We start from the raw sequence: 23057 nt of genomic DNA, 5'->3' as shown, positions 1-23057 counted from the left end.
GGGAGTTCCTTGTCTGCTCACAGATTGACCAGCAGCTACAAGCAAAGCGTCCCACGTCACGTTCACGCACGAGGCTAAACGGCTTTCATCGTCGTATCATACAAGTATATATCTATTCTAGATATTTGTAAGTGTAGAGACCCATTTGAACACCTGATAAAGAAGGTCTGTCGAGGCCCTCAGCGCTACGCGAACGAGGAATGGGAGTTCCTCTTCCGAGTTCATTTTTCCGCTGCGATGGACCTGAATCACACGTAACGGCCGAGGCTTCAGCCGAGAGCCGAGCGGCGGATCATGGCAGTTCGTTGACACGGGGAGAAACCCTGGAAGACGTCCAGGGCGTCAAATCGAAGGACGGGACGCAATTCCGCCGCTTTTTTGAAAACCCAACAGAGTTTCGGGGCGACTCATCAGCGGAGATGCGCCTACCCTACGCCGGAGACGATATGGAAGCGCGCGAACAGGAGCGCGAAAGCATCCCGCGATGCGAGGCAATGACCAGGGCGGACTGCGTGCTGCATATAGAGTCTCTGTCGCGCGGAGAAGCGCAAGCCCAGCGCATAAGGGAGGGCAGCGAGGGCACACGCGGCATCGGCGACGGGCACGACGGGAAAATTAGCAGTCTTTCCTGTTTCTCGGAGCCTCCGCTCACCGTCTCGCCCGCCCCCGCTGCTGGCAGCGGGGAATCGCGGTCCCTCGCATTCGTCGGCGCGCTCAAGGCTCATGGGACGGCTGTTTTTTTCACTTTCACGCGCTGGCATCTCCTCGTTTTGCTGTGCTTGTACTCTGTCTTGGTCGGCCCGGTTTACTTAAACTGGGCACCGTTTCGGCAGATGCTCTTTGACCACGGGGTGTATCGGTGGCTGTGCAATCCGGCCGAGAGCGACGCTTCGCAGATCTCGTACATCGATCCGCAAAGCTACACGTGTGCACAGCAGCGCCTGCATGTCGGGCATCTCTTCACGCTCTGCACGGTGGCGGACTACGGCATGTCGTTTTTCGGAGGCTTCGTGATGGATTTCGCAGGCCCCAAGGTGGCGTCCCTGAGCGGCACGCTGATGATGGTTCTTGGCTGGCTCCTGCTTGCGTTCTCAAGCGAAGCCTTCCAGGCTTTCGAGGTTGGAGTCGTATTCTTTGGCCTTGGCATCGACATGGCGTTCTATGGAACGCTCCCCATCGGCTCGCTGTTTCCAGGCCACGGAAACACCGTTCGGGCCCTCCTCGTCGCGATGCGCTCCGTCAGCTACGTCACGCCAGTCATCCTCCAGAAAGCGGCCGCAGCATGGAGCATCTCCTATAAAAGCATCATGATAGGCTATGCGGCCGCTGCCTTTGCTCCGGCACTCCTCATTGCCTGCCTCTTCAGTCCGTGGGCGCCCTGGGACGCAAAAGGGACGCCTGCAGACGAGGCTCAGGACGAGCGCGGAGCATCGCAACGGCGAAACCAACACATGCAGGAAGGGACGAAAAATACGGCGACGCCAGCATTTGCACTGAGTCGTGGGAAGAACGAGACGGCCGGAAAGCGATCTCGGTTCTCGCCCCTTTTCTCCCTCTTTTTGAGCGCGAAGAGCGATCGGCAAAACGGAGAACGAGATATGCCGGATGCTGGTGTATCCGCGTTAACGTCTTCACCACCGTCGATGAAGACAAAGATTTTGGACCTTCTGAAGATGACTCGAGTCAGGGATGGAAAAGTGCTCGCCCACGGGGGAAACGACGACATTTCCGGCATTACACCTACAACCGGAGACCACACAGCAACGGCCCTGAAACACCCATCAGCGGACACTAAAGACGGGTTCTCCGGGCCGGCAGCGGTTCCCACTGACACAGGCTCTCTCGCTGTCATAAGCCTCTCGTCGTCCTCCCCCAAGCATTATTCCGAAGACGCAGAAAAACCCACACCTTATTTCCATCCTGAGCATTCGCTTACCTCGTCTCTCCAGCCCTACAACGCGTCCATTCTGGAGGAAGACCCGCTCGTATCTTCTGTCTGCCCTTGTGCTGAAACAGCGAGTCCGCAGAGCCTCTTCCCGCACGACGAGCTCTCTGTATGTACACCACAAGCGGGTGATTGCACGTCGCCTCTGCCACATCCTCCGTCTTCTGCCTTGACCAAGGCATGGGGGGCAGACGAAAGAGACGGCAGCAGACGTGGAAAAACCCGGATCGACGCTGGTAGAGAAGGGGGCGAGGAGCAAGGAGTAGCTCCTGCCTTTTCCGGGCACAGCGAATCCATGAAACCGAAAATTCTCGGTACAGAGACCTGGCGAAATAAGCTGCGTGCGGCGTCCCGCGGGGCGCTTTCGTTTACAAAGGACTACCTTTGCTCGGGTTTATATTTCCCAATTATCCCGTACTTCACTATTACGCTCGTTCGTGCGGTGTACTTCAATACAGCTTCCCACGACCTGGTTCCGCACGCCTTGAGCTTTCTGCACATCATTGTCGGCTTCGTGTGTTTCTTCCCGCCCGTGGCAGGCTTTATCGCGGATCGATACGGCATTCTGTTGTGTATGGCGCTAATCAACGCATGCGGGACGCTCGTGATTTTGCTGTCGCTCGTCACGTTGTTGCTTCCGGGCATGTTTGTCTGGCTCGAGTACGTGATTTCCGTCTTCTTTATGCTCAACATGTCGCTCATGACGAACCAGATCTACTTCTACGTCGGCGCCATCTTCCCGCAAAGACACCTAGGGAAGCTCATCGGGTTCACGTGTACTGTGGGCGGCCTGCTGTCGCTCCTGGCTTCCCCTATGTTTGATTTCTCGGTCAAATCGGGGACTCACGGATTTATGGGCGTGCTCACGCTCCTCGCCGTCCTCTCCGGGGTCACGTTTCTGCTCCTTCTTGCGCTGCACGTCTTCAAAAAACGACGGGATCGAAAATCGCGCAGCAGCGACAAAGCGAATCCGTGCACGGCTGTCCTCGCCTTGTGAAACAACCCAAGAATTCCAGCAGCTGGCCTAGAGTATGTGAAAATATGTATATAGGCAAGTTTGCAGTTCTAATTGAATCGGTTTGTGTATTTATGGGGATACGGTGTGCAAATGCATTTCGCTCAATGAAGTCGACATCGTATACCCGTATCCGCGCGAGCCTCCGTGGCACGCATGCGGCTGCCCGTGCTGTTCTCGCCGGCGTTGTCTCGCTCGACCCGCTTGTACGACTCACCCCGTTTTCCCTTTGCGTCCGGTTTCACTTTTGATCCCATCATAGAGTCTCCTTTCTTACACATTTAATGTGTATGAGTCTATGCTTTTGCGCTTGAGTATCAGTATCATACGTGTCTGGCGCAAGAATTCGTTGCTTATCGTTTATTGCAGGTTGGCTTTTCGCAGTTCTCTTTATCCTTTGCTTGCATTGACGGAACCTTGACATATTTGAAGCAAGCGTGAATTCGCACAGTGTCTACGCAGGAAACTATGGACTTCGTCTCTCCCGCCGGCGCCTTGCAGCAGACAGCTCCATGCACGTTGAATGTCGTGGAGCTAGCCTCATTATACATATATATATATATATATATATATATATATATATATATATATATATATATAATGTGATGGCCCGCCCGCCAAAACGTGCCCTCACTCTAAGAGGAACAGCGAACTCCGCACGTCTGAGCCCCCCGTTTCGGGGCAAGGTGACTGTCTCTCTATATGTGTGTATATATATATGTATAACATTCATCTCTATAGGAACTGTTTAAGAGAAGCATGGCACTGCGCTGATCTTCGTGAACCGCGGGAGGGCTTGGCGCATGCAACGGCACAGGAAGCCGGACTGCGGGGACGATGCGCCTCCCCGAAACACGGCGGTGAGCGGAACACGAGTTTCGCCGTATGAAGGCCTTAGATGCCTCCTAGCAGTTTCGAGAATACGAGGTCTCGGTGTTTAGCTCGGACCACTTTCGGCTGCGTAGGAGCGGCATACTCATTCTCGATTGCAGTGAAAAACTTGTCGGCTTAAACGAATGATTTGCAGGAGACGTCGGAGCCGAATCGTGGCCAGCAGGCAACAAATAAAGACAGCGGCAGGCAACGAATAAAGACAGCGGTAGGCAACGAATGAAGACAGCGGCAGGCAACGAATGAAGACAGCGGCAAGCGCGCCTTTCTTTCAAGAGAAATTGAAGCTCATTAGGAGCTGGAATTAATCGTTTCCGGATCAAGATATGCATCCAACATGGACATCTATAAACGTTAAGGTGCATAAAGATGTGCAGCTGTCATGCGGCCATCCGTTGCGGCCGGCGTTTATCGATACAAAAGGTATAGACACTGTCATCTCTGCATTCGCGTACATATCCTCAAGGGATATATGCACGTTTACACCCGCAGTTCAGATGCTCGTAAACAGGTATAGGCATGCAGGTGAAAATGTGTGCGCAAGGGCGCCAGGTGCGGCCTAGATGCGCACGATCGCAAGGAGGCGGTTCGCCGTCCCCCCAGCCGAAGTCAGATTTTCCGAGGGAAAATCACGTAACGGAAGGCCTCACAAACACAGCACGCCGAACTAAGACAAATACTCGCCTCCCTAAATTCCCTGGCGCAAAACTTCCTTTCCTCTCTCCCCCGCAAAACTCGAAACCAGCCAAAGTACACACAAACAATGGACCACTCGTCCCTCCACAAGTGTCAGCGGACATACCGCATATACATATATGTACATAAGCATATATACATGGATATATCCATTTGGCGTGCTGCAGCGTCTGCAGAAGAGGACCGGAGGAGGCGAAGCACGCGAGAAAAGAGACTCCCGCCTGCAAAAAACGGCCGTCTACCTTCTGAGAGGCGACAGCCTTGCCGGCGTCTCTCGTGCGCGGCTCAGAAACACTAGCAAAGGTGACCTCGCACATACTCAAACGCAGAACCTTGCAGTTGGCAACGCAAGTAAACCGTACTTACATGTACACATATATATAATTATACATACATATATATGTGGGTGCATGCCGGGGCTGGTACGCATAGGGGCGGGCCACGAATACGCATCAGAACTATATCTACATGCACAAGAAGTGTTCCTAGGACCGACAGGCCTTAGAAAAGTCGAAGTGTCGTGCAGACCTGTCAAGACGGAAATGATAGCCCGCAAGAGCCGATCGTCGGTCCAAGAAAAATAGAGGCCGCGGCACAAGCCTCGGATCAGGCCTCAACACACTCAAAGTCACAGAAACGCCAAATCAAGAGACCAGGTCAGAATATGTCAGTCGAGAAGCAAACGAAGAGAAAGACAAAGACGATGCGAGCCGAGAGCAGAGACTAGAAATGAAGAGGAGGTCAGGGGGAGCGATACGAGAGCTGTCTAGTCCTCCTTTTCTCTTTTGATCTTCTTCTTCTTGGGTTTCTCCTCATCGTCTTCGTGCTTCACTTCGTCGTGTTTATGCTTCTTCGCCTTCGACTCCTCGGCCACGATATCTGCGGACGTGTCGTATGTCTTTCCATTCATCTGTCTCTTGGGCTCGTAGCGCGCCACGGGCGGCTTCGCGGTAGAGCGCGACAGACCTGATTAAAAAACCGACAGGCAAAACAAGTTTGGTGAAAAACCACTCAGCCCTCGGCGCGTGCACGCCTTCCATGCAACGCAGAAAACGGTTTCAAGTATGTGGTAAACCAAAGATTGATACCTCACATGCGCGTATACATAGGCGTCCCTAGCAATCGGCGCCGAGTCGCCCGCCAGCGGGAAAACCAGAAAGGCGTATTCATTCATTATTGGGCCATCCTCCGTGGAACGCAGCGTACGCAAAGCGGCATTTCTAATGCTGCCTTTGATATTCATTTGCAAGTCCCACACACCGCCACCCCTCACGCATCGCTATAGAACTGTATCTATGCGACGTATAGAAGGCGTTAGGAGCGCGAAAGCGTACCGCTGTTTTGCTGCTGCTCGAGTTGCATCAGCTTGTTCTCAACGTATCGGCGGCAAGAAATCGCAACAGTCGGTTCCGTGGGCGCCTGCGCGGGGGCGACCTCGTTGGCGCCCTTGCTACCCGCCGCCGCGGCCGCAGCCTCCGCCGCCTCGGTCAGCGCGTCGACGCGCACACATAGCGAGAGCTTCGCAGCGAGCACGCGGGAGATCTTTCCTGAAGAAAAACCACAACGCACATGCAAAATGAACACGCAGAACCAACGCCTATGCACCACTGCGCAAAGTCGTCCCGCAGCTGCGGCCCGGGAAAGGAAGCCCACAGTCCACATACATGCATATTCATATATATATATATATATATATATAATACATACGCAAATATATATATACATATGAGGAAAGAGGCATCCCCGGCACATCTGCCCACTTGAAACAACAACGGGTGGTGAGCCGCAAATTCCTTTGCCTCTGGAGGCAGCTACATATATGCAAAAATGCATGCGGACGCAGTTGACAAGCGGAGAACCACACCTCCCACCCAGGCATGCGCACAACTGCGCAAGTGCACGACACTATATGCAGGTTTATACGAATGCGGATACACACACTGCACACACACACGACTGGAGGAAAAAAATGTATAAATACATGTGCATGCATGCGAAAGAGGCGTGCATCGGCGAAGACCTACCCTTGAGCTTCGGTGGCGCCTGACCAACGAGCGCGGCGTGAAAGAGGAGTCCGTACTTCGGAGTGTGCGACTTGGTCTTCAGGGCGCGGAAGAGCGCCTTCTCAGCTCCGAGGATCTGAATCGTCGAGGCAGGCTGCTTGGAAAGATTCAGCAAGCTGCCGCTGTGCGCCATCAGGCGTGCGCCGATAACCTCTCCGACCTGGAAAAACAAGAGAAAAGTGGAAAATTGGCGCAAAAATACCGGGGCGCAGCCAGTGCTCTCCCCCCACCCCCCCTCTCCCCCGACACACATGCGGCTGGCAACACGAGAAACGACTGTGGAGCTACACTGGCACCAACGTTTGCGTGCATCGACGAGAACGGCGAGGAACGAACTCGAGGCTACGGAGGGGAGACTGTGCCGCGTAGCGAATCTCTCACGCGTGACGACGCCTTCGGCGGCAAATGACGAGAGGAGCTTATATTCGAAGCGCCAGAAAAGGCAGACTTACCATGTAGGTGAGGTTGGGGGCGACGACCTTCATGCGGACCTTGAGGTATTCCGCGAGATTCGCCCTATATTCGACGAGCTCCTCGACGCGGCTGGCGAGCGTGTTGATGTGCGTCAGATCCTCGTCAGTGATATCCGTGCCCATGGAGGTCTCCGCCGACATCTTCACTTCCGCTGCAATCTGGAAACCGCACAGAGGCGAGGCTTCGACTACGAATCGACACCCGCTACCGTGTGCAAGCACAGAAAATTAGACGGCCGAGCGAGATGCCCACAAACGCAGAGTCGCGAAAACACACACTCGCGACAGGCAGCGCGCTGCGCGCGCAGATGCTGCAGAGATGAGTCGCCGCAGCTGCAGACGACCCACTGAAGCGTGAACCGCAAGGAGAGACGGACAAAACGACTCGAAAAAAGCAGGACGACCCCAGGGAGAAGGCGCCCCACGAGAGGCCCAGCGCCTCCGAAGCTCCGACAAGAAAAGTTGAGGTCGAAGTATGCAAGCGCGGGAGGAGAATGTCTCCGTAGAGAGCGCATACCTCGTCGGGAAGGAGAGGAGAAAGCTCGACGTGCTTGGTGTTTGTGCGGAACCCAATGAGCTGGACAGTCTTCGCGTAGATCAAATTGTCTGTCACAATCTTGCTCAGCTCGGGGAAGTGCCAGCCGTACCACTCCTTCAGGCGCATCGCGAAGTTGTTCAACTCGCGGTCGAGGTCGTCCAGCAGCGCTAAAAGAAAAGTTACAACAAACAAGACAAATAGGCAAAAAAGCAAGAAAAACAGTAATGCACTGACCTTCACGAAACGCCAGACTTTGAAAACTGGAACAAGAGAGCTTGGGAGCCACCCGAGAGACAAGGGAGGACGAAAGGACTAACGACTTACCCACTGCCTGGATGATCATCGTGTCGAGCTTCTCAGGGCTGAACTTCAGCTTGAAGCGGTTCAGGGAGTGCGCGAGAGACATCGCCATCTGCTGGCGATCTGAAAAAAGGAAAAAACAAAAAAAATGATAAAAAACCCTGCGGGGAGTGCAGACGTATTCTTGAACACATGAGTCACGTGTCTGCTCGTTAAGAGCGAACCAAGCAACAGCACAATCCCATATATATATATATATATATATATATATATTTTATATAAAAGAATTGGTTCCTTCTCAGGCTTTTTCGGAGTTCCGCTCTTTGATATGTGAACTCCTTCCTCTTCTTCTCGGCTAGCTCCACTCCCTCCACTTTCCTCGCATCCAGCCTGGGCACACCGATGAGACGGGTACACAAACACATCCGCGAGCTGAGATGTCCCTACTCCTGTGAAGTGGCTGTGTAAAAAACGCATTCCAGAGTCACCATCTTACCCTTCGCAGAGAGGCCTTCGAGGAGGTTGTTCATCTGCTCCTTGATGCCCCGAATGAGCTCGTGGGTAGTGGGGGTGAAGACGACGTCGATGCCGAGTTTGTTTTTGATGCTCGCGCCGAGGGCCTTGTCGCTGACGGCGAGCTGTGCGCAGGTTTCCTCGTCCTTCAAAAGGTTTTTCTTGAGGAACTTCTTCAGTCCTTTACTCATCTTGCTCTCGCGCAGCGCGAGGACTTCGTCGAGCGCGTGGCGCGTGTCTTTGAACTGTGAAAAGGCCTCCAGCGCGACGGACTTCTGCGCCGCCTCTGAGGAGGCGAAGAATGACGACAAGTCGGTCGCGTCCTCAATCTCCAAGAGCTTCTTGTTCTTCACGCGAAAGAGGCCGTAGCCTGCCGGCGTCTCAACCAGCACCAGCATCTTGAGAGAAATAAAAAACGAAAACGGGCGGAAAGCTTTACGCGGAGGCACGACGCCGAGCGAGGCAGCGAACCGGTCGCCGGGCGAAACGAGGCGAAACAAACGCCTCAGAACTGAAACGAGCTCCGAAATCTACGCTTTGGGGGCGAGTGGGCGAGTGAGGACGTACGAACTCGCGAGTGTGTGTGAACAAAAGAGGACGGGCTTTTTTTTCGAATTTTCGATGAAATTTCGGAATTTCTCCCGGCGCAGGCTCCCGTCCTGCGCGAAATCGACAGCTCCGCCAACGCCGCGGGAAGCTGAGAAGACACCGGAGAGCGGCAGGCGAGACGGCAGAAAGAGGACTAGCGCGAGTGAAAGAAAAGCGAGTTGCTGCTTCTTCCTCCAGCTCCAAATATCGAACAGAAACTGCTCAAGAGAACGTCCGTGACGCCTGCGACAGCCGACAGAAGGCCGCGGTGCCGTCGAGCGGGGTGACGAGGAAAAGGGGACGGAAACGCGCGAAACGAAGGGAAAAAAATCGACGAGAGAACGATACGAAAATCACGGCGACAGCCGGAACACACGAAAGGAACGAGGCGACGAGGCGGGACAGAGCGGCGACCAGAATTCGATTCCCCGAGTTGCCTTGTCTCTCGTCGCGAGCGCAAGCCCTGTGAAAAGGCGCCGATAAAGCGGGGAGAACTCGAGAGACGAAGCGAGCTCGACTCAGGGCGCCACAAACGCAAGAAAAACCGAAAAAATATGCGAAAACGCGCCCAGGAGTCCTTCCTCCGCGAGCCCTCCGCCGCGGGTCGAGAGTCCCTCAGCGCGCGCAGCGCTGTGTGGGGGCCGTCGAGATTTCTCTCGACGGAAAAAAATGCATGCGCATGCCCGCGCTGTCGTTGCCGTGCATGCAAGCCCCGATTTCCTAGGCGCCGGCCACGCGTCGATTTTCGCCAGCCTTCGGGGCTTTCCTCGCACAAACGAGGCCTAGCCGCGCCTCAGAGCGTCAAACAGCGTCTCGAGAGATGTTTTTTGCCGGCGATTGCCTTCCAGCCGCAGCCCAAACCGAATTGACTCGGTGGCTATTCCGTGACTCGCGCTCTCGGGGTGACAGCGTTCTTTGCGCAGGAACTCACGGAAAACGTGAGGCAGCAGCGGAGAGGGCGCATCTCGGCGAGGGAAGAAGAAAAAGGCAGAGTGGGCTTTCTGGTCGCTTGACAGAAGTCTCAGCTCACGCTTGCCCGCAGGCGCTGTGTCTGGCTGTCTCTCTGTCCGCTTGCCGGCTAGGGAGGAGGTTCGTTGAGGCTGCGAGTGTTTCTAGTGGGCTTCCGGTATCCTGTCTCCTTTTTTATCCTTTTTCGTCTCTTCGCCGCTGCATGCGCTCGCGAGTTAAAATCTGCAGCGGTCCGAGGAAGAGGGACTTTTACTCCTCAAAGAGACGTTGAGGCATCCTTCGCGCCTCCGCCTGCTCGCGTCCGTTCTGGCGGTTTCCCTTTCCCCCTTATTCGGCATTCTTCTTTCCTTTCTTCCTTGATGTGATTTCTCTTTTGTGGTTCCTGGGCGCGGGTCGGCATGGCGGGTAAGAAGCGAGCGGGCGCGCGCGCGGCGCCGCCAACCTCCAGCGCGAAAGTACGGAAAGAGGGAGAAGACATCGAAATCGAGGTGGAAGAAGAAAACCCCTGGCTGGCATCGGCCCGCACAGGCAACGAAGCTGAAGAGGAGGAGGCAGGAGACGGAGGAGAGGAGGAAGATGACGAAGGGAGCGACGACGATGAAGAGGATGGCGAGGAGGAAGAACAGGAGGAAGACGACGAGGAGGAAGATGACGAAGGGAGCGACGACGATGAAGAGGATGGCGAGGAGGAAGAACAGGAGGAAGACGACGAGGAGGAAGATGACGAAGAGGAAGACGAGGAAGGAGAGGAGTCGGTTGATGAAAAAAAGCAGAGCGCAGATGTGCGTAGGGAGGTACCAGGGGTTCGAAAGAGCGCGAAATCGAGTGATAAGGAAGCTTCTGACGCGCTTTCCATCTGTCAGCTCATGAAAGATCTCACATCAGATAAGTGGGATTCTTTTAAGCAAGAAGAAAGCGAGGAAGAAGAAGAGGGGGGGGAAGAAGAAGAAGGCGAAGAAGAAGATGATTCCGAAGATCACTCTGAGTCGGAAGACGAGAAGCCTGAGGAGGCGTCCGACAAGCTGCTCAAGTCCCTGCAGCGCTTGCAGCAGACAGAGGAAGGAGAAGAAATTGATCCATTTGAGGGCGTCTCCGAGCACGCGCTTTCGCTTTTGAAAACTGGAAAAGCTCGTGCTGCGCCACCGGCGCAAGCCTCGGGTGACGAAGGCCGCGAGGCAGACGACGCGCAACTCAACGATGACAGTAAGGTTTCTCGCGCTTTTCGTCCCACGACAGAAGATCATCTAGGCCGATTGGGCGCTGTGTGCGCCTTTGTCTCTCGCAGGTGCGTTTTTTTTCCGCGTCGGCGATGTGTTTTGTCTTCTCTTGTGCTGCGCGCGGCGTGCGTGCAGGCGCAGACCTTTCCTTCTCCTCGCTGCTGAACTCGCTGTCGGGGGCGAGCCACAGCGGCCTGCGGAAGCAGCTCGAGTCTCTCGCGCGGCCGCGGAGCTCGGCGGCAGAGTCGGCGGTTGACCGGGACGTTGTGCAGGAGCCGCTGGGTCACTCTCAGCAGAAGCTTCTTTCGCGGACGCTGGCGTACGCCGAGGCGGCGAAGGCGGCGCGGAAGTGGACGCCGACTGTGCAGCGGAACCAGCAGGCCGTCCAGCTGCAGCTGGGCGAGGGGGCGGAGACGAAGGCGGAGGTCAAGTCTCTCTCTCACGCGATCTCTGAGTTCAAGTCGCAGGACGACTTCGAAGACGCTCTCCTCGCGGCTGTCAACGCAGAAGGCCTTTCCAACGAAAGCCTCAAAGTCGCCGGCGGCCTCGGTCCCGCTGAGCCTATCAAGCGACAGGTACCACGAGCTGTCCTGCCGATATCGAGGTCGCGCTCGCCGTTAGAATCGTGGGGGAGGGCGAAGGGGGGGAGGCAGCGCGTGTGTTTGTTGTGTTTCCCCGCGAGTTCGCTGCGATGCAGGCGGTCCGCCGCCGAGCTGCGTTTCTCTGCAGGCGGAGCAGCGCCAGGTGGCGCGGCTGAAGTTCCTTCTCTTCAGCGAGCAGCGGCGCGCGCGGCGCCTGAAGAAGATCAAGAGCAAAGTGTCTCGCAAGAAGCGGAAGCAGGCGGAGCAGCGCGAGGAGGAGAAGATCATGGAGCGCCTGGAGGTCGAGAACCCTGTCCTCGCGGAGGAGTTGCGCAAGAAATTCGAAGAAAAACGCGCAAAAATCCGCATGCTCAGACAGCAGAACGCGCGGACCAAATGGGCCGCCGTCGCGGCGCGCTTCGGCGGCCGAGACATTCAAAAAGAAATCAGCAGACAGAAACAGGTACGGACGCAGGAGTGCGCATCAAGTTCCATGTGCAGCCGCCTCTCGCGTCCTCTCCGCGCGAGATCGCAGGCGGCAGACTCCGGAGCCACGTGCCTAGGAGCCGCTGCTGGATATGAAGGAAGCGGGGCTCGAGAAAAACGGTGAAAAGCCAATGTCTTTCGTTCGCCTGCGCATGCGTACTCTCTTCACGTTTAGGGTCCCCGAAGGCCTAAACCCTGTCGTGCAGGAAGGCGCATGTTGACAAATCCAGTGGAGAGTCCTTAAATATGCAGGCCGATATCTACGGGCCTGCATGCGGTTCATGGCATGCGTGGATGTGTATAAACACATATTTATACACATATATATCTACACATACGTACACGTAGAAGTGTGTGGACACCGGTGAATGCCGATATGCAGAGACAGTGTTGTTTGACACACGATGTGTGTTTCGTTTTCCAGCGGGAGGTGGACGAGAGACGAACCGTGGAGCGTCTGGCAAAGAGTCGCCCAGGAGCTTCAGCCGAGTCAGGTACGTCGCCAGCATTGAGAATGGAGCTCGCGCTCGGCGTGTCCACGCGGGCGCATGCACCGAGACATGCGCACAGAGGAGGCACACTTGCTTCCACAGAGTCGCAGTCGCGCGTTCTCTATAATTATCCACAGGAAGCGGTCCGGGCTGTTCTGCGCGCGAAAGTTGGCGACTCTGTGTCGCGCCTGCGCATGTGTGGTGGTGATGCCTGTCTTCCTGTAGCTGATGGAGTCTGTGCGCCTGTTAGGCGCTCACACATGCGTGATACCATATCTTCAAACATTTTTTTTAGAATTTTGGGGATTTCGTTCGGCCCGGTAGCCCGTCGGCTACATGTTTTTTCTGGAGTCTCTGTGTCTTTTCAGAGTCTGAGGCGTCATCTTCGTCAGACGAGGACGAGGCGCGGGAGCTGTCTGCCGGCGAGAAGGCGCAGCTGCTGCGGCAGCTTGCGCGAGAGGAGAAGGAAATCGAGGAGGCGCTGCCGGCGAAGGGGCTCCTGGCGCTGCCGTTCATGCGCAGGGGCGTGGAGCAGCGACGCGAGCGGAATCGGAAGGAAATCTCGAGTGTGCGCAGAGCTGAGGCCGGCGAGGAGGCCTCAGACGACGGGGGCAGCGACGCAGAGGAGGGGGACAGAAACGCCCGCGACCGCGGCGAGGGCGACAGCGACTTGGAGAGCGCGGTGGACGAGCTCGACGATCCTGCGGCGGCTGCGAGGGAGGGCGAGCGGCGCGCCGAAGAGGGCGAGCGACGTAGGAAGCAGGAGGATCTCCTCGAGAACAAGAAGCGGCGCCTCGACGCCCCCGCAGTTGAGGAAGCGGAGAAACAACTCGAGAGTCAGTGGGACTTCTTCGAGCTTCAGGACGAGCCGGCGCGGAAGTCCGCGGCCGAGGACGCGAAGGTGGAGCCCAACGCGGAGCAGAAGCCTTTCGGCTCCTCGGCAGGTGCCCAGGCCTTCTTTGCCGCCGAGCTAAAGAAGGAGGAGTCGCGACGCGAAGCCGAAGAGACACTTAAGCGGCGGAAGGCGCACGAGCGCGCCTGGCGCGACCGCGAGGAGGCGCAGAGAGCCGAAGTCGCGGACGCGAAAAAGCGCGAACTCGAGCAAGAAATGGAGGCTGCGAACCCCTGGCTGCAGCCCTACAAGAAAAAGAGAAAAACCGACAAGGAGGCCGCAGCAGCGCGTAAACAAGAATCTACGCACCAACAGCTGGAGGCTCTCGTAAGTCGCTTAGAAAAATCGTGGCGGCGAGGCGAATAGGGCTGCAGAGGCGGCCTTCAGTGAGAGGGCGTTCGGCTAGCCGCGCAGTCGAACGCCTGCTGCAACCGCGCACTCAAACGGGCTCGTTCTTTCGTGGATATGTAGACATAGAGAACGATGGAGGTCTCTTTCCTGCCGGACGAGGGTTTACGGCAGTTGATCGCGGCGTAGCGAGACACGCGGGCTGTCAGGCCTGAAGACAGGTTTGACGCATGCAAAATTGCTCATATCGACGTAATTAGTTTTTTGTCGTCCGTGAATGCGGCAACGGGTACTTTGTCACTGGGGACTGGATGCGAGGCATGTATGGAACGCCAATGTCTGCGTCGCGTCCGTGAGGCGTTCAGTCGCCTTCTTCGACTCATCCCCTGTGCGCGTGGCGTTGCGAGTATGCGCCTCAGCTCGACGCCGACGGAATCGGCAGGGCGCAGTCCTCAGATGACGAGTCCGTGGAGAGCGGTGCAGAGGACGCGCGCGAGATTCAGAGACGCCTTATTCGACAGGCTTTCGTGTGCGACGACGATGCGGAAGAAGAGTTCTTTCAGGACCAACAACGCGAAGAAGAAGAAGAAAACGGCGGCGGCGCGGCAGCTGGTGAGCGAAGATGCACACGGCCGACACGAGGCGTTTACCGTGCGTCGTTGGCATATGCGAATAGACGACTGCGTGGAGCGCTGCAATCGCCTCTGCTGCAGCGACCCGTATGCACCACACAAGGGTGGCCTCTGCGTGCCTGCATGTGCAGCACTTCACGAAGTGTGTTACCAATCTCGGTGTAGACGTGGTGTAAGCCGTCTCAGCCTTGCGGGAGACGCTTGAGGCGTGCGCGCTCGCACGAGGAGTCTTTTTTGCGCGGCGTTTAATTTCTGCAGTCAGCGACGCCCTGCCGGGGTGGGGCGTCTGGCACGGCGAAGGCGTGCGCGCGCGGAAGGCCCGCGGAAGACCTGGAGCCGCCGCCAAGAGTGTCGCGCCGGCCGAGGAGAAGAACAAGAAGAAGCGTCCGCTTGTCGTCATCAACCAAACGCTGGACCGCAAAGCCGCGAAATACTTCGTTCCAGAGGTGCGCAAGCGATGCAGACCCAGATCTTTCACTGCAGAGATAAAGATATACATAACAGACATAGATACATGCATCCAGACATACATACCTAAATACATACATATATGTATATATGTATGTATGTGTGTATGTATATGAGGTGCACATCTGGAAGGGGCTTTAGTTGCCTGTCGCGTTTTCTTCGCCAGGGTAGCGGGTTTTTGTGGCTGTGGCGGCGCGCCTTGGAGGACACGCGATACGCGCCTGTAGAGGGCGGCTGTGGCGTCTGCGACGAGATTCGACTGCTACGCGCAGAGAGTCGCATCTGCATGTGCGAACGCGCCTCGGCGATGGGCTCGCTCGCGTCGTCATGGCTGCAAGCCGAGGGCTGGCGAGCCTCCTCGCGTCAGTGTGTATGCCGTTGTCTGTCCGCGCTCGCTTTCTCTTCCCACTCTTTTTTCGCCGCCACTTTTCTCTTTCGCAGCTGCCTCGCCCCTACACGGCGAAGGACCAATACGACTCGACGCTGCAGCACCCGACCGGCCCCGAGTGGAACACGTCGGCTGTGTTCAACCGGCTCATCGCGCCGAAGGTGCGTGCAAGAGAGAGAAAAACAGAGGAAGAGCGAGCGGAAAAAAAGCACGCCAGGAGCGCGCGACAGGAGGGGAGAGAGGGACGCTGCACGCGAATCGAGCGAGGCAACGAGGAGCGCTGGGAACAGCAGAGGACCTAAAACGGGCGCGTCGGGAGGGGGTGGAGGAGCCGTCCTGCTGTCCAAGCCACAGCGTGAAAATAACGTGTTTTTTGCGAAGAAAAATGCGGCACTTTGCTTAAAACTTCAGAGTCCCGTTTTCCGTTTTCCTGTCTCTACGTCTGAAAAGGATCTGCGTATCGTTGTCGCCCCTAGCTGATTTGACTCGCGCTTTCCGTTTGTTAGTGTTCTCCATGCCCAGCGTAGCCCCTCTGTGATATTTCATGCGCGCAAATCCTTGGTTTTATCTTTTTTTCTTTCAGATCAACGTCCGCGTCGGCGCAGTTTTGCCACCGCTGCAGATGGCCAGGAAGCATCTGGGGCCGGCGGAGAGAGACGCCTTGCTCGAGGCGTGGGACTCCAAGGCAAGCCGGAAGCAGAGAACGAAGGCGCGCTTGTAGGCGGTCGCCTTCCAATCTCTTTTTTGCCCCTAATTTTCTTTTATTTCGCCGGGGGTGCCCTTGCAGCGGTGCGCGCCCGCTTTCTCGGTTGTCGCACCTTCTCCGCCGTCACCATCCTGTTCGTTTCTCTGCGCACTGACTTTCACCTGATCTGATTTTCGCCTCTGCTGAGGTCGCCCCGTGGCGTGTTGGCTTGTCTTGTCTCCACTCGACGGCCCTGCCGCGGTCGCGCGCTCATCCTGTTTCTCTCGGCTCATTGTCGTGTGCGCAAGCTGCAGCCCACTGGAATTGAGGAGCTCGAAAAAGAATGCAACACGCAGCGGCTTTGCATTCCTCAACATCGCTAGTGTGCCGTGAAGGAACTGGTCAGCCTCCATAAAAAATCATTTTGCTGCCAAAGCCACCGCGCGCCGCAAGCTGCTAACGATACACATATATGTATATATATAAACGCTATAGTTAACATATATATATATATATAATGTACATGTATATATATGTACACTCACGATTCTGTGGTATTTGCACGTGTGTGCGTGGATTTGCCTCCGCGGTGTTGGAACAGGCTCGTGGAGTCTTTTTCACTGGCGCTGCGTAGATATTCAGGCAGACAAGGGGGCTTCGAGACAGGGAAGCAAAAAACGCCTCAACCGATCGACGGAGAGCAAGTAGCCAGAGGCGCAGTTCGAGTCCGCTGTGTGGGATAGAACGAATGCTGGCTCGCATCTAGCCTGGGTTCACGAGTCATAACGAAACGCATGCATGCGTTACATGTGTGCTGAAGGGCATCCAGCTGGGTAGCTCCCAAGATGGATCGCAGCACCCGAAGTCTCGTGCTCGCACCAGCGAGGCGTCGGGCACTGGTCAGCGCTCTCTTTTCAGACGGCCTCGAACTTCAGAACGTCCTGTCTGTCCACTACGCGTGCAGGCCCCTTCTTGAGCGGATTCCGCGTTTTTCGAGTGTGTAGACGAGAACGCTTTATATTCAGGACACACATTTGTATCTTTGCACAAGTGAAGCACAAAACAACTGCGCGCGGCGCCCCTAACAGAGGTCGGTCGAGCGGCAGGCGACACGGAAGTGCATCCGAGCCGGGACTCCGAGATAGATAGGAGTCCCACAAATATCCGGCGAACAAACTCGCCAGTCTCTGCCCTGTGTTGCTGCATTGAGTGGTGAGATCTAGCTAGAAAGAGAAATTCTGGGATGCCTCAGACAACACCCACGCATATGAAACAAAAAGGATGTGCGGAAAAGGCACACCCTCGCACGCACACAAAGCGTACGCACATTCATACATGCAAGTATGAATACAAATACATAAGTGTATACATATATATATATATATATATGAGACGCTCCATTCCAAGGCGTCTCAACCCCTCGCAACCGACATGAAGTTTTCCTGGGTTTAGTAGCCTGTGTGGCGACTACCCCTCGACAAACCCGCGCGTCATCTGTCTGCAATCTTTTGGCGCTGAGAGCCCAAGACGCAACCTCGCGAAAATGAAGCACCTCGCCGTCCACTTTTTCACGCGTTCCTCATGCAAATTTCCAGCGCCTCCTTTGCGCGTCTTCTACAAAGTGGGATATCCTATGCTTCCCCCAGCCGCCACGCGCTCCTCTAGACTCGCGTAGCTATATGCACGAGTAATAAGGAAAGGTAAAAGCACTGGTGCACACTGAACTGCCTAGATAAACATACGTGTATGTATGGAGTTGTAGGGGAATATACGTAAGGGTTCACACATGATAAGCATGGACGTATATGCTTGGATAGGAAGATATGTTACGGCTCTTTCACTTTTGAAGCCGAAGCATCGCGCGAGCGATCTTCGTGGAAACGAGAGTCCTCAGCCTTCCCCGCCCCTCCTTGTGTGGAAGCGACGGCCTCGCAGACGCCCGCACCTGGACGTGATCCACGTGTTCGGCGTATGCTTGTCCGAAATGGCCGTGTCGTGTCTTCGTAGCCGCAGGTGCTGTGTCTTCAGCCTCAAAAAACAATATCTCAAGCGGGCATGCAGACAAGAGAAAAAACCCTCCAAGGTTCACTGTCCCTCTGGAGCTATGTTTTGTCTGGCAGCCTGTACGCGTCTCTGGCAGGACGTGCTTCTTCCCGCCCGAGGGAAGTGGGGCGCAGCTAAAACCTGCTGGGGTTCAGGGTTTAGGGGGGGTTTAGGGCATGCACAGCCACTGGCCTTCAACTGCGAGCGACTTCGCTTCAAGCGGCTCCGGTGGCCTTATGAGGCTTTGCGCCGTGCGGCGATCCAAGCAAAAAGAATGCATCAGGCGAGAAGCGAAAGGCATCCTTTGCTCGTCTCCTTCCCGCTGACCACGTCGCCTACAAGTCCTTGTGGCTCCGCAGCCGCGGCACGCACTCGCCAGACCCACCGCACTCCATCGCGGCCGCGACGACCGCGTCGGGCGCCAACGCCCCACAGTCTCCTGTCTCCTCGTCGGAGGCCGCGCCGCCACAGTTCCTCTCAGAGCTGCCCGCAGAAAAGGGGCCAGAGGCCAAACTGCGATTCTCCGAATCCGTGCTGTCGCTGTCTGTCGGCAGCCCCCGAGCCTTCCGGTTCCGCGTGCTGCCCTTCTCGACATCCGAGCTGGCGCGCGTGGAAGCTGAAGACAAAAAAACGAAAAGGGGACTCGAGCGACGCTTCCACACACAGTCTGCTGCAGGAGGAAAACCGAGAAAGTGCCTCCTCTGAAAACGTTATTTGCAGCACCTAACGCGGGGGCGGCCCACACTGTGTACCAGGACATGCGACCTTGCTCGACGAAGAGGCGCATGCAAGTAGAAATCCATACGCGTGTGCTCAGTCCCCTAACACCGACGGCAGTCAAAAGAGCAGCGAAGATGCAGATGAACAGACGGCGACACAGCAGAAAGGGATTCGGCGTGCAGAAAGCATCGCGTCTTGGGGGCGAAACTCCCTGATCCAAGTCCCGCGGGCTGCGACGGCCCCCCGTGCGACGCGGCTCGCTGTTTCCGCTCGCCCTACCTTCGAGGCTGTCCTCGTCGTCTTCCGCATCGGAGAGCGCCGTGGGCGTCATCGCGAAAGGGTCGATCAGCTCCGCAGTCTCAATCGCGGGAATGCGATCAGGAACCATCCAAATCAGCAGGAGCGGAATCAAGTTGGTCGCTGCGCAGACTACGATGAGCGAGCTGAGGTTCGTAAAGTTCGTCGCGGAGATACCGTAGGCCTGGAGGAAAGCGAGCCACACGGCGAAGAAGCGGGAATGGGATGTGCAGAGCGACCCCCCGCCGCATTCGAATGGACGCTGGATGGCCCTCCATCAACGCACAAAAATGCAGTTCACAAGGTGGCTTGCATTCCGAAACAATATCCACAAAATGCGTCAAGAGTCAAACACCAGGCCTGCAGTCCGTTTACGAAGCTTGGAGACAATCAGCCACCTAAACGGGGCGTCAAAAGGCCGCAGGTGTGTGCGCAAAAAGACAGAGATCCCCAAACGGCGTAACTCTGCAACCGCGTATATGAGGCCTCAACACCAGCTTGATCGGCGAATGTGCGCTGGGTATACACCCGAAAGAGAACTTAAAAAAACGGAAAGAGCGAGCGAGCAACAGAGGAGACAGCCGGCACCCGAGCAGCGGGAACCGACTGCAAGGTCTACAGCAGCAGGGGTCCGGTACTCAAAAACGGCTGCAACGGAAGTGACACAGGCTTGGAGGCGCGCCATGACTCACCGCAGTCAGGCCGGCAGAGATGAGCGAGCCCAAGCCCAAGCCGAGATTGTACGCCGAAAGCAGGAAGGAGTAAATCGTCGACTCGAGTCCCGGCGGGCAGAGACGCGCAGCCAAAACAAGAATGGGCATTGCCTGGAATTCTCCTGAGGAAAAAACAGGAAACAGCACACATAAAAGTAAAAATAAACAGCTGAGGCTGAGGTGCACGCACACGCAGGCCGTGTCCTGTGGACAAGCAACGCGTAAGATAAGCACTAAAACGACAGTTCAAATGGTAAAACGCGAGCGTGGATAGACGGTGATCTCCCGATGAGTCACCCATGTGCACGGCGGCGAATCCTTCACAGAGCGCTGCACGCTAGCTCGCGGCTCTGCCCCCTAGCTGTTCCCGCCGCTTCTTTGCCCGAAGATGCTAACAAATGATGTGCCTAAGATCAGCTTGTGCTAACCGAGGAAGTAGATTGCTCGCTATTTTACGTACTGCTGAAGAGCGGGTGAATGGAAGCGACTTACCGACAAACTCCATGAGCACCGTGTCAGTCACGACGAAGGCCGTGTCCGGAATGCCGATGAGCACGTTCCACCGCTGAACGCTGAAAAAAAGTTAAAAAGAAGTCCGGAAGAACAAGAAGCAGATGTGAGACGCGCGTGCGCCCTCCCGCACAGAAAAAACAAAGAAACCTGCTCGCTACCCGTGCAGCCCAACGGTCGGCAGGCATTCACCGTTGAACTATGCGCATATATATATAAGTGGATTTACCAGTGTCTACACCCTATTCCAGTCAACTGATACCCCCGGGCCTTGGAACAGGTCCTCCCTCGTGGAAATTCGAGCGTCCCTCTCCCGGCGCCGAAAGACGCGTAGTGCGCAGTCGGCGAGCGCGAGACCTGCAGACGACTTCTACCCCCCGCCTGTCCCCCCCCCCCCCCCACCACACCTTCGTCCAGCCACAAGAGAGTCTCGTCATGTGTCCCCCCAAAGGACTTACACAACGATCGGCAGCAAGCAGAAGGGCGTGACGACGATCGTGGAGACCAAGAGCAGCTTGCGGAGGCTCGTGGTGCTGAAAAACCACATGTAGGTGAGGATCCCGACCAGGCTTGCGATCGACTGAAAGAGCGCCATGCGACCGAGCAGTTCAGGCCCGAACTTTAGTTCGTTCGTCATGAAAAAAAACATAATCGACCCTGCAGACGGCGTGCTCTGCAGAAGAGATCAAAGGCAGCCAAAGGATTCGCAAGGAGTGAACAAAAACCACTTTTCCAGCCGTGACTGTAGCTGCTTGGCGAGCAGAGAATCGCAGACTCCTCGACAAACACGCAAACGAGCCCCCCGACATCCTCTTGGCGCGCATCGCACTGTCGCACGCGTCTTGGACGCCATTTACGTTGACCAGTTCGAAGACCGAAAGCGAGACACGCCCCGTGTGAAATGACCTCGGAGAGACGGGCGACGGAATGCATGCGCCCATTTCCTACGCGGAGAACGCCGTCATACAGTCAGGCAGGGGCGGCGCGGGAAACATCCAGACACCGCGGCGCACGCAGCGGCGGCGCGTGGGGTTTGCTATGCAGAGCGCGTCTCACCCAGTCGGGGCGGAGGCAGGAACCACGCGAAATGGCTCGGCTCTCTCACGAATCACCCAGGCGCAGCGCGGCTTACCATCATGATGAAGATGAAGAGTGTGGAGTGCAGGAGGGCGGGCCTGCGCACCACCCTCATGAGGCGCCTTAGTTGCTCGCGGAGCGGGAGGACCTCTGTGAAGGGCTCGACGAGGAAGAAGTTGGCAAGAAACACCGCGAGCGGGAGCGCCGTGGCGAGGAGGAAGACGTATCTTTTGTCCATGTAGTCGAGCAAGAGGCCGCTCAAGTAGGACATGATCGCGAAGCTGAGTTTGCGGAAGGCAAAGAAAGCCGAAACGGTCTTCGCCGTGCCCTCCTCTGACGCGTCCTTCCGGCCTGCCTCGACGACTAGAGCCTCGCCGATGACGTTGCACATGGCGCTGCCAACGAAATACAGGAAGAGGAAGCTGGTCGCGAGCCAGATGTTGGTGCAGCCGATCAGCCCCATGCCCACAGTCCCGCAGACGCAGAAGAAGGACCCGAGGAAAATGTAGGACTTTCGGCGGTAGCCAAAGAGCGGCAGGTTGTCACTCAGCATCGCCCAGACAGGCTTCACCGTCCAGGGCACCTTCAGCGCGCCCATGACGACACCCATGACCGCTGGATCGAGCTTGAAGTCATCTTTATACAAATAGAGAATCGCCAAGTTGCAGAGGACCTCCACGCCCTGCAGCATGGCGATCAGACTGCTCAACACGCGGTTCGCCGACGGCATCGTCGAGACCTCGTCCTCCGCAAACCCTTTGGCGTTCTTTCCGAGCAGGCGCTTCTTCGAGAAACGACTGGACGGAGGAGCCAAGAGGGACTTTGTCTCGGGGCGCGGAGGCACCGCAGTCACCTCTCTGAACGAGCCGATGCTCTTGGTGCCGTTGGCGCCGCCGCAGCTCCCGTAGTCCCCGGAACTCGGCAGCGAGGCAATGACTTTCGGCGAGTCCGCCTCCTCCTCCACACACGGAGACGCGCAGAAGCGTGACGGCATCTTGTCTGCGTCGAGCGACGTTATGTTTTGGATGGACGTTGTCCGCGACAAAAACAAAGCGGAACCGTGGCAAACCGCGGCGCCGGTGCGTGCGTCGCGCGGAGATTGGGGCCGAGGAGGAGGCCGTACAAAAGACGCTTCGAGAAGACAAGAAGAAAGGACGAGGCTGCGACTCCCACCTTTTCTCATAAAAACGCATACACAGCACGTTCTCCGTAGACCGGGGCGAGCTCGGTCGCGTACCCGAGAAGCCGACAAGGACTCCTCAGTCGTCAAACAGGCGCCGGGGGGACCACCGCCGGGGCCCTGCACCCAGCCTGCAGCGCGCGCGAGCCGTCCTAGACGCAAGAAAGGCGGACAAAAGCCTCTTGAGCGTATAAAGCGAGAGAAAATAGAGCCGGAGGATGGAAAGGAAGAAGAGAGTCCCGCAATGCAGACGAGCCGGCTCACGCTGACTCCCTTCTAGCGCGGCAGTGGCGAGGCCCGCCACTCAGAGGCCTCCCAACTCGGCGAGGCCACCTTTT

General features: G+C 56.5%; 4 protein-coding genes across 4 annotated transcripts; 2 read left to right on the top strand and 2 right to left on the bottom strand.

Moving 5' to 3' along the window:
- Positions 1–200: 200 nt before the first annotated feature.
- Positions 201–2942, top strand: BESB_056080 (uncharacterized protein; the record flags this gene model as incomplete). The annotated part of the gene is made up of 1 exon (XM_029364043.1): positions 201–2942. The coding sequence occupies one exon, from the start codon at positions 201–203 to the stop codon at positions 2940–2942; it is 2742 nt and encodes a 913-aa protein (XP_029219966.1).
- A 2371-nt stretch (positions 2943–5313) lies between these two features.
- Positions 5314–8832, bottom strand: BESB_056070 (putative nucleolar protein 5; the record flags this gene model as incomplete). The annotated part of the gene is made up of 7 exons (XM_029364042.1): positions 5314–5513; positions 5882–6094; positions 6572–6770; positions 7063–7242; positions 7601–7788; positions 7946–8044; positions 8418–8832. The coding sequence occupies 7 exons, from the start codon at positions 8830–8832 to the stop codon at positions 5314–5316; spliced, it is 1494 nt and encodes a 497-aa protein (XP_029219965.1).
- Positions 8833–10389: 1557 nt separating this feature from the next.
- Positions 10390–16215, top strand: BESB_056060 (uncharacterized protein; the record flags this gene model as incomplete). Its single annotated transcript, XM_029364041.1, has 9 exons — positions 10390–11194; positions 11344–11783; positions 11938–12252; positions 12700–12769; positions 13135–13985; positions 14426–14618; positions 14897–15084; positions 15548–15655; positions 16078–16215. 9 exons carry the CDS (start codon positions 10390–10392, stop codon positions 16213–16215), a joined length of 3108 nt encoding a protein of 1035 aa, XP_029219964.1.
- Positions 16216–18557: 2342 nt separating this feature from the next.
- Positions 18558–22533, bottom strand: BESB_056050 (putative integral membrane protein; the record flags this gene model as incomplete). Its single annotated transcript, XM_029364040.1, has 6 exons — positions 18558–18838; positions 19222–19423; positions 19932–20074; positions 20445–20524; positions 20921–21135; positions 21595–22533. The coding sequence occupies 6 exons, from the start codon at positions 22531–22533 to the stop codon at positions 18558–18560; spliced, it is 1860 nt and encodes a 619-aa protein (XP_029219963.1).
- Between the last annotated feature and the right edge of the window lie 524 nt (positions 22534–23057).

This window comes from Besnoitia besnoiti, chromosome IV (assembly GCF_002563875.1).
Source record: "Besnoitia besnoiti strain Bb-Ger1 chromosome IV, whole genome shotgun sequence".
Classification (NCBI taxonomy): domain Eukaryota; phylum Apicomplexa; class Conoidasida; order Eucoccidiorida; family Sarcocystidae; genus Besnoitia; species Besnoitia besnoiti.
This window is presented reverse-complemented; position numbering and strand designations above follow the sequence as displayed.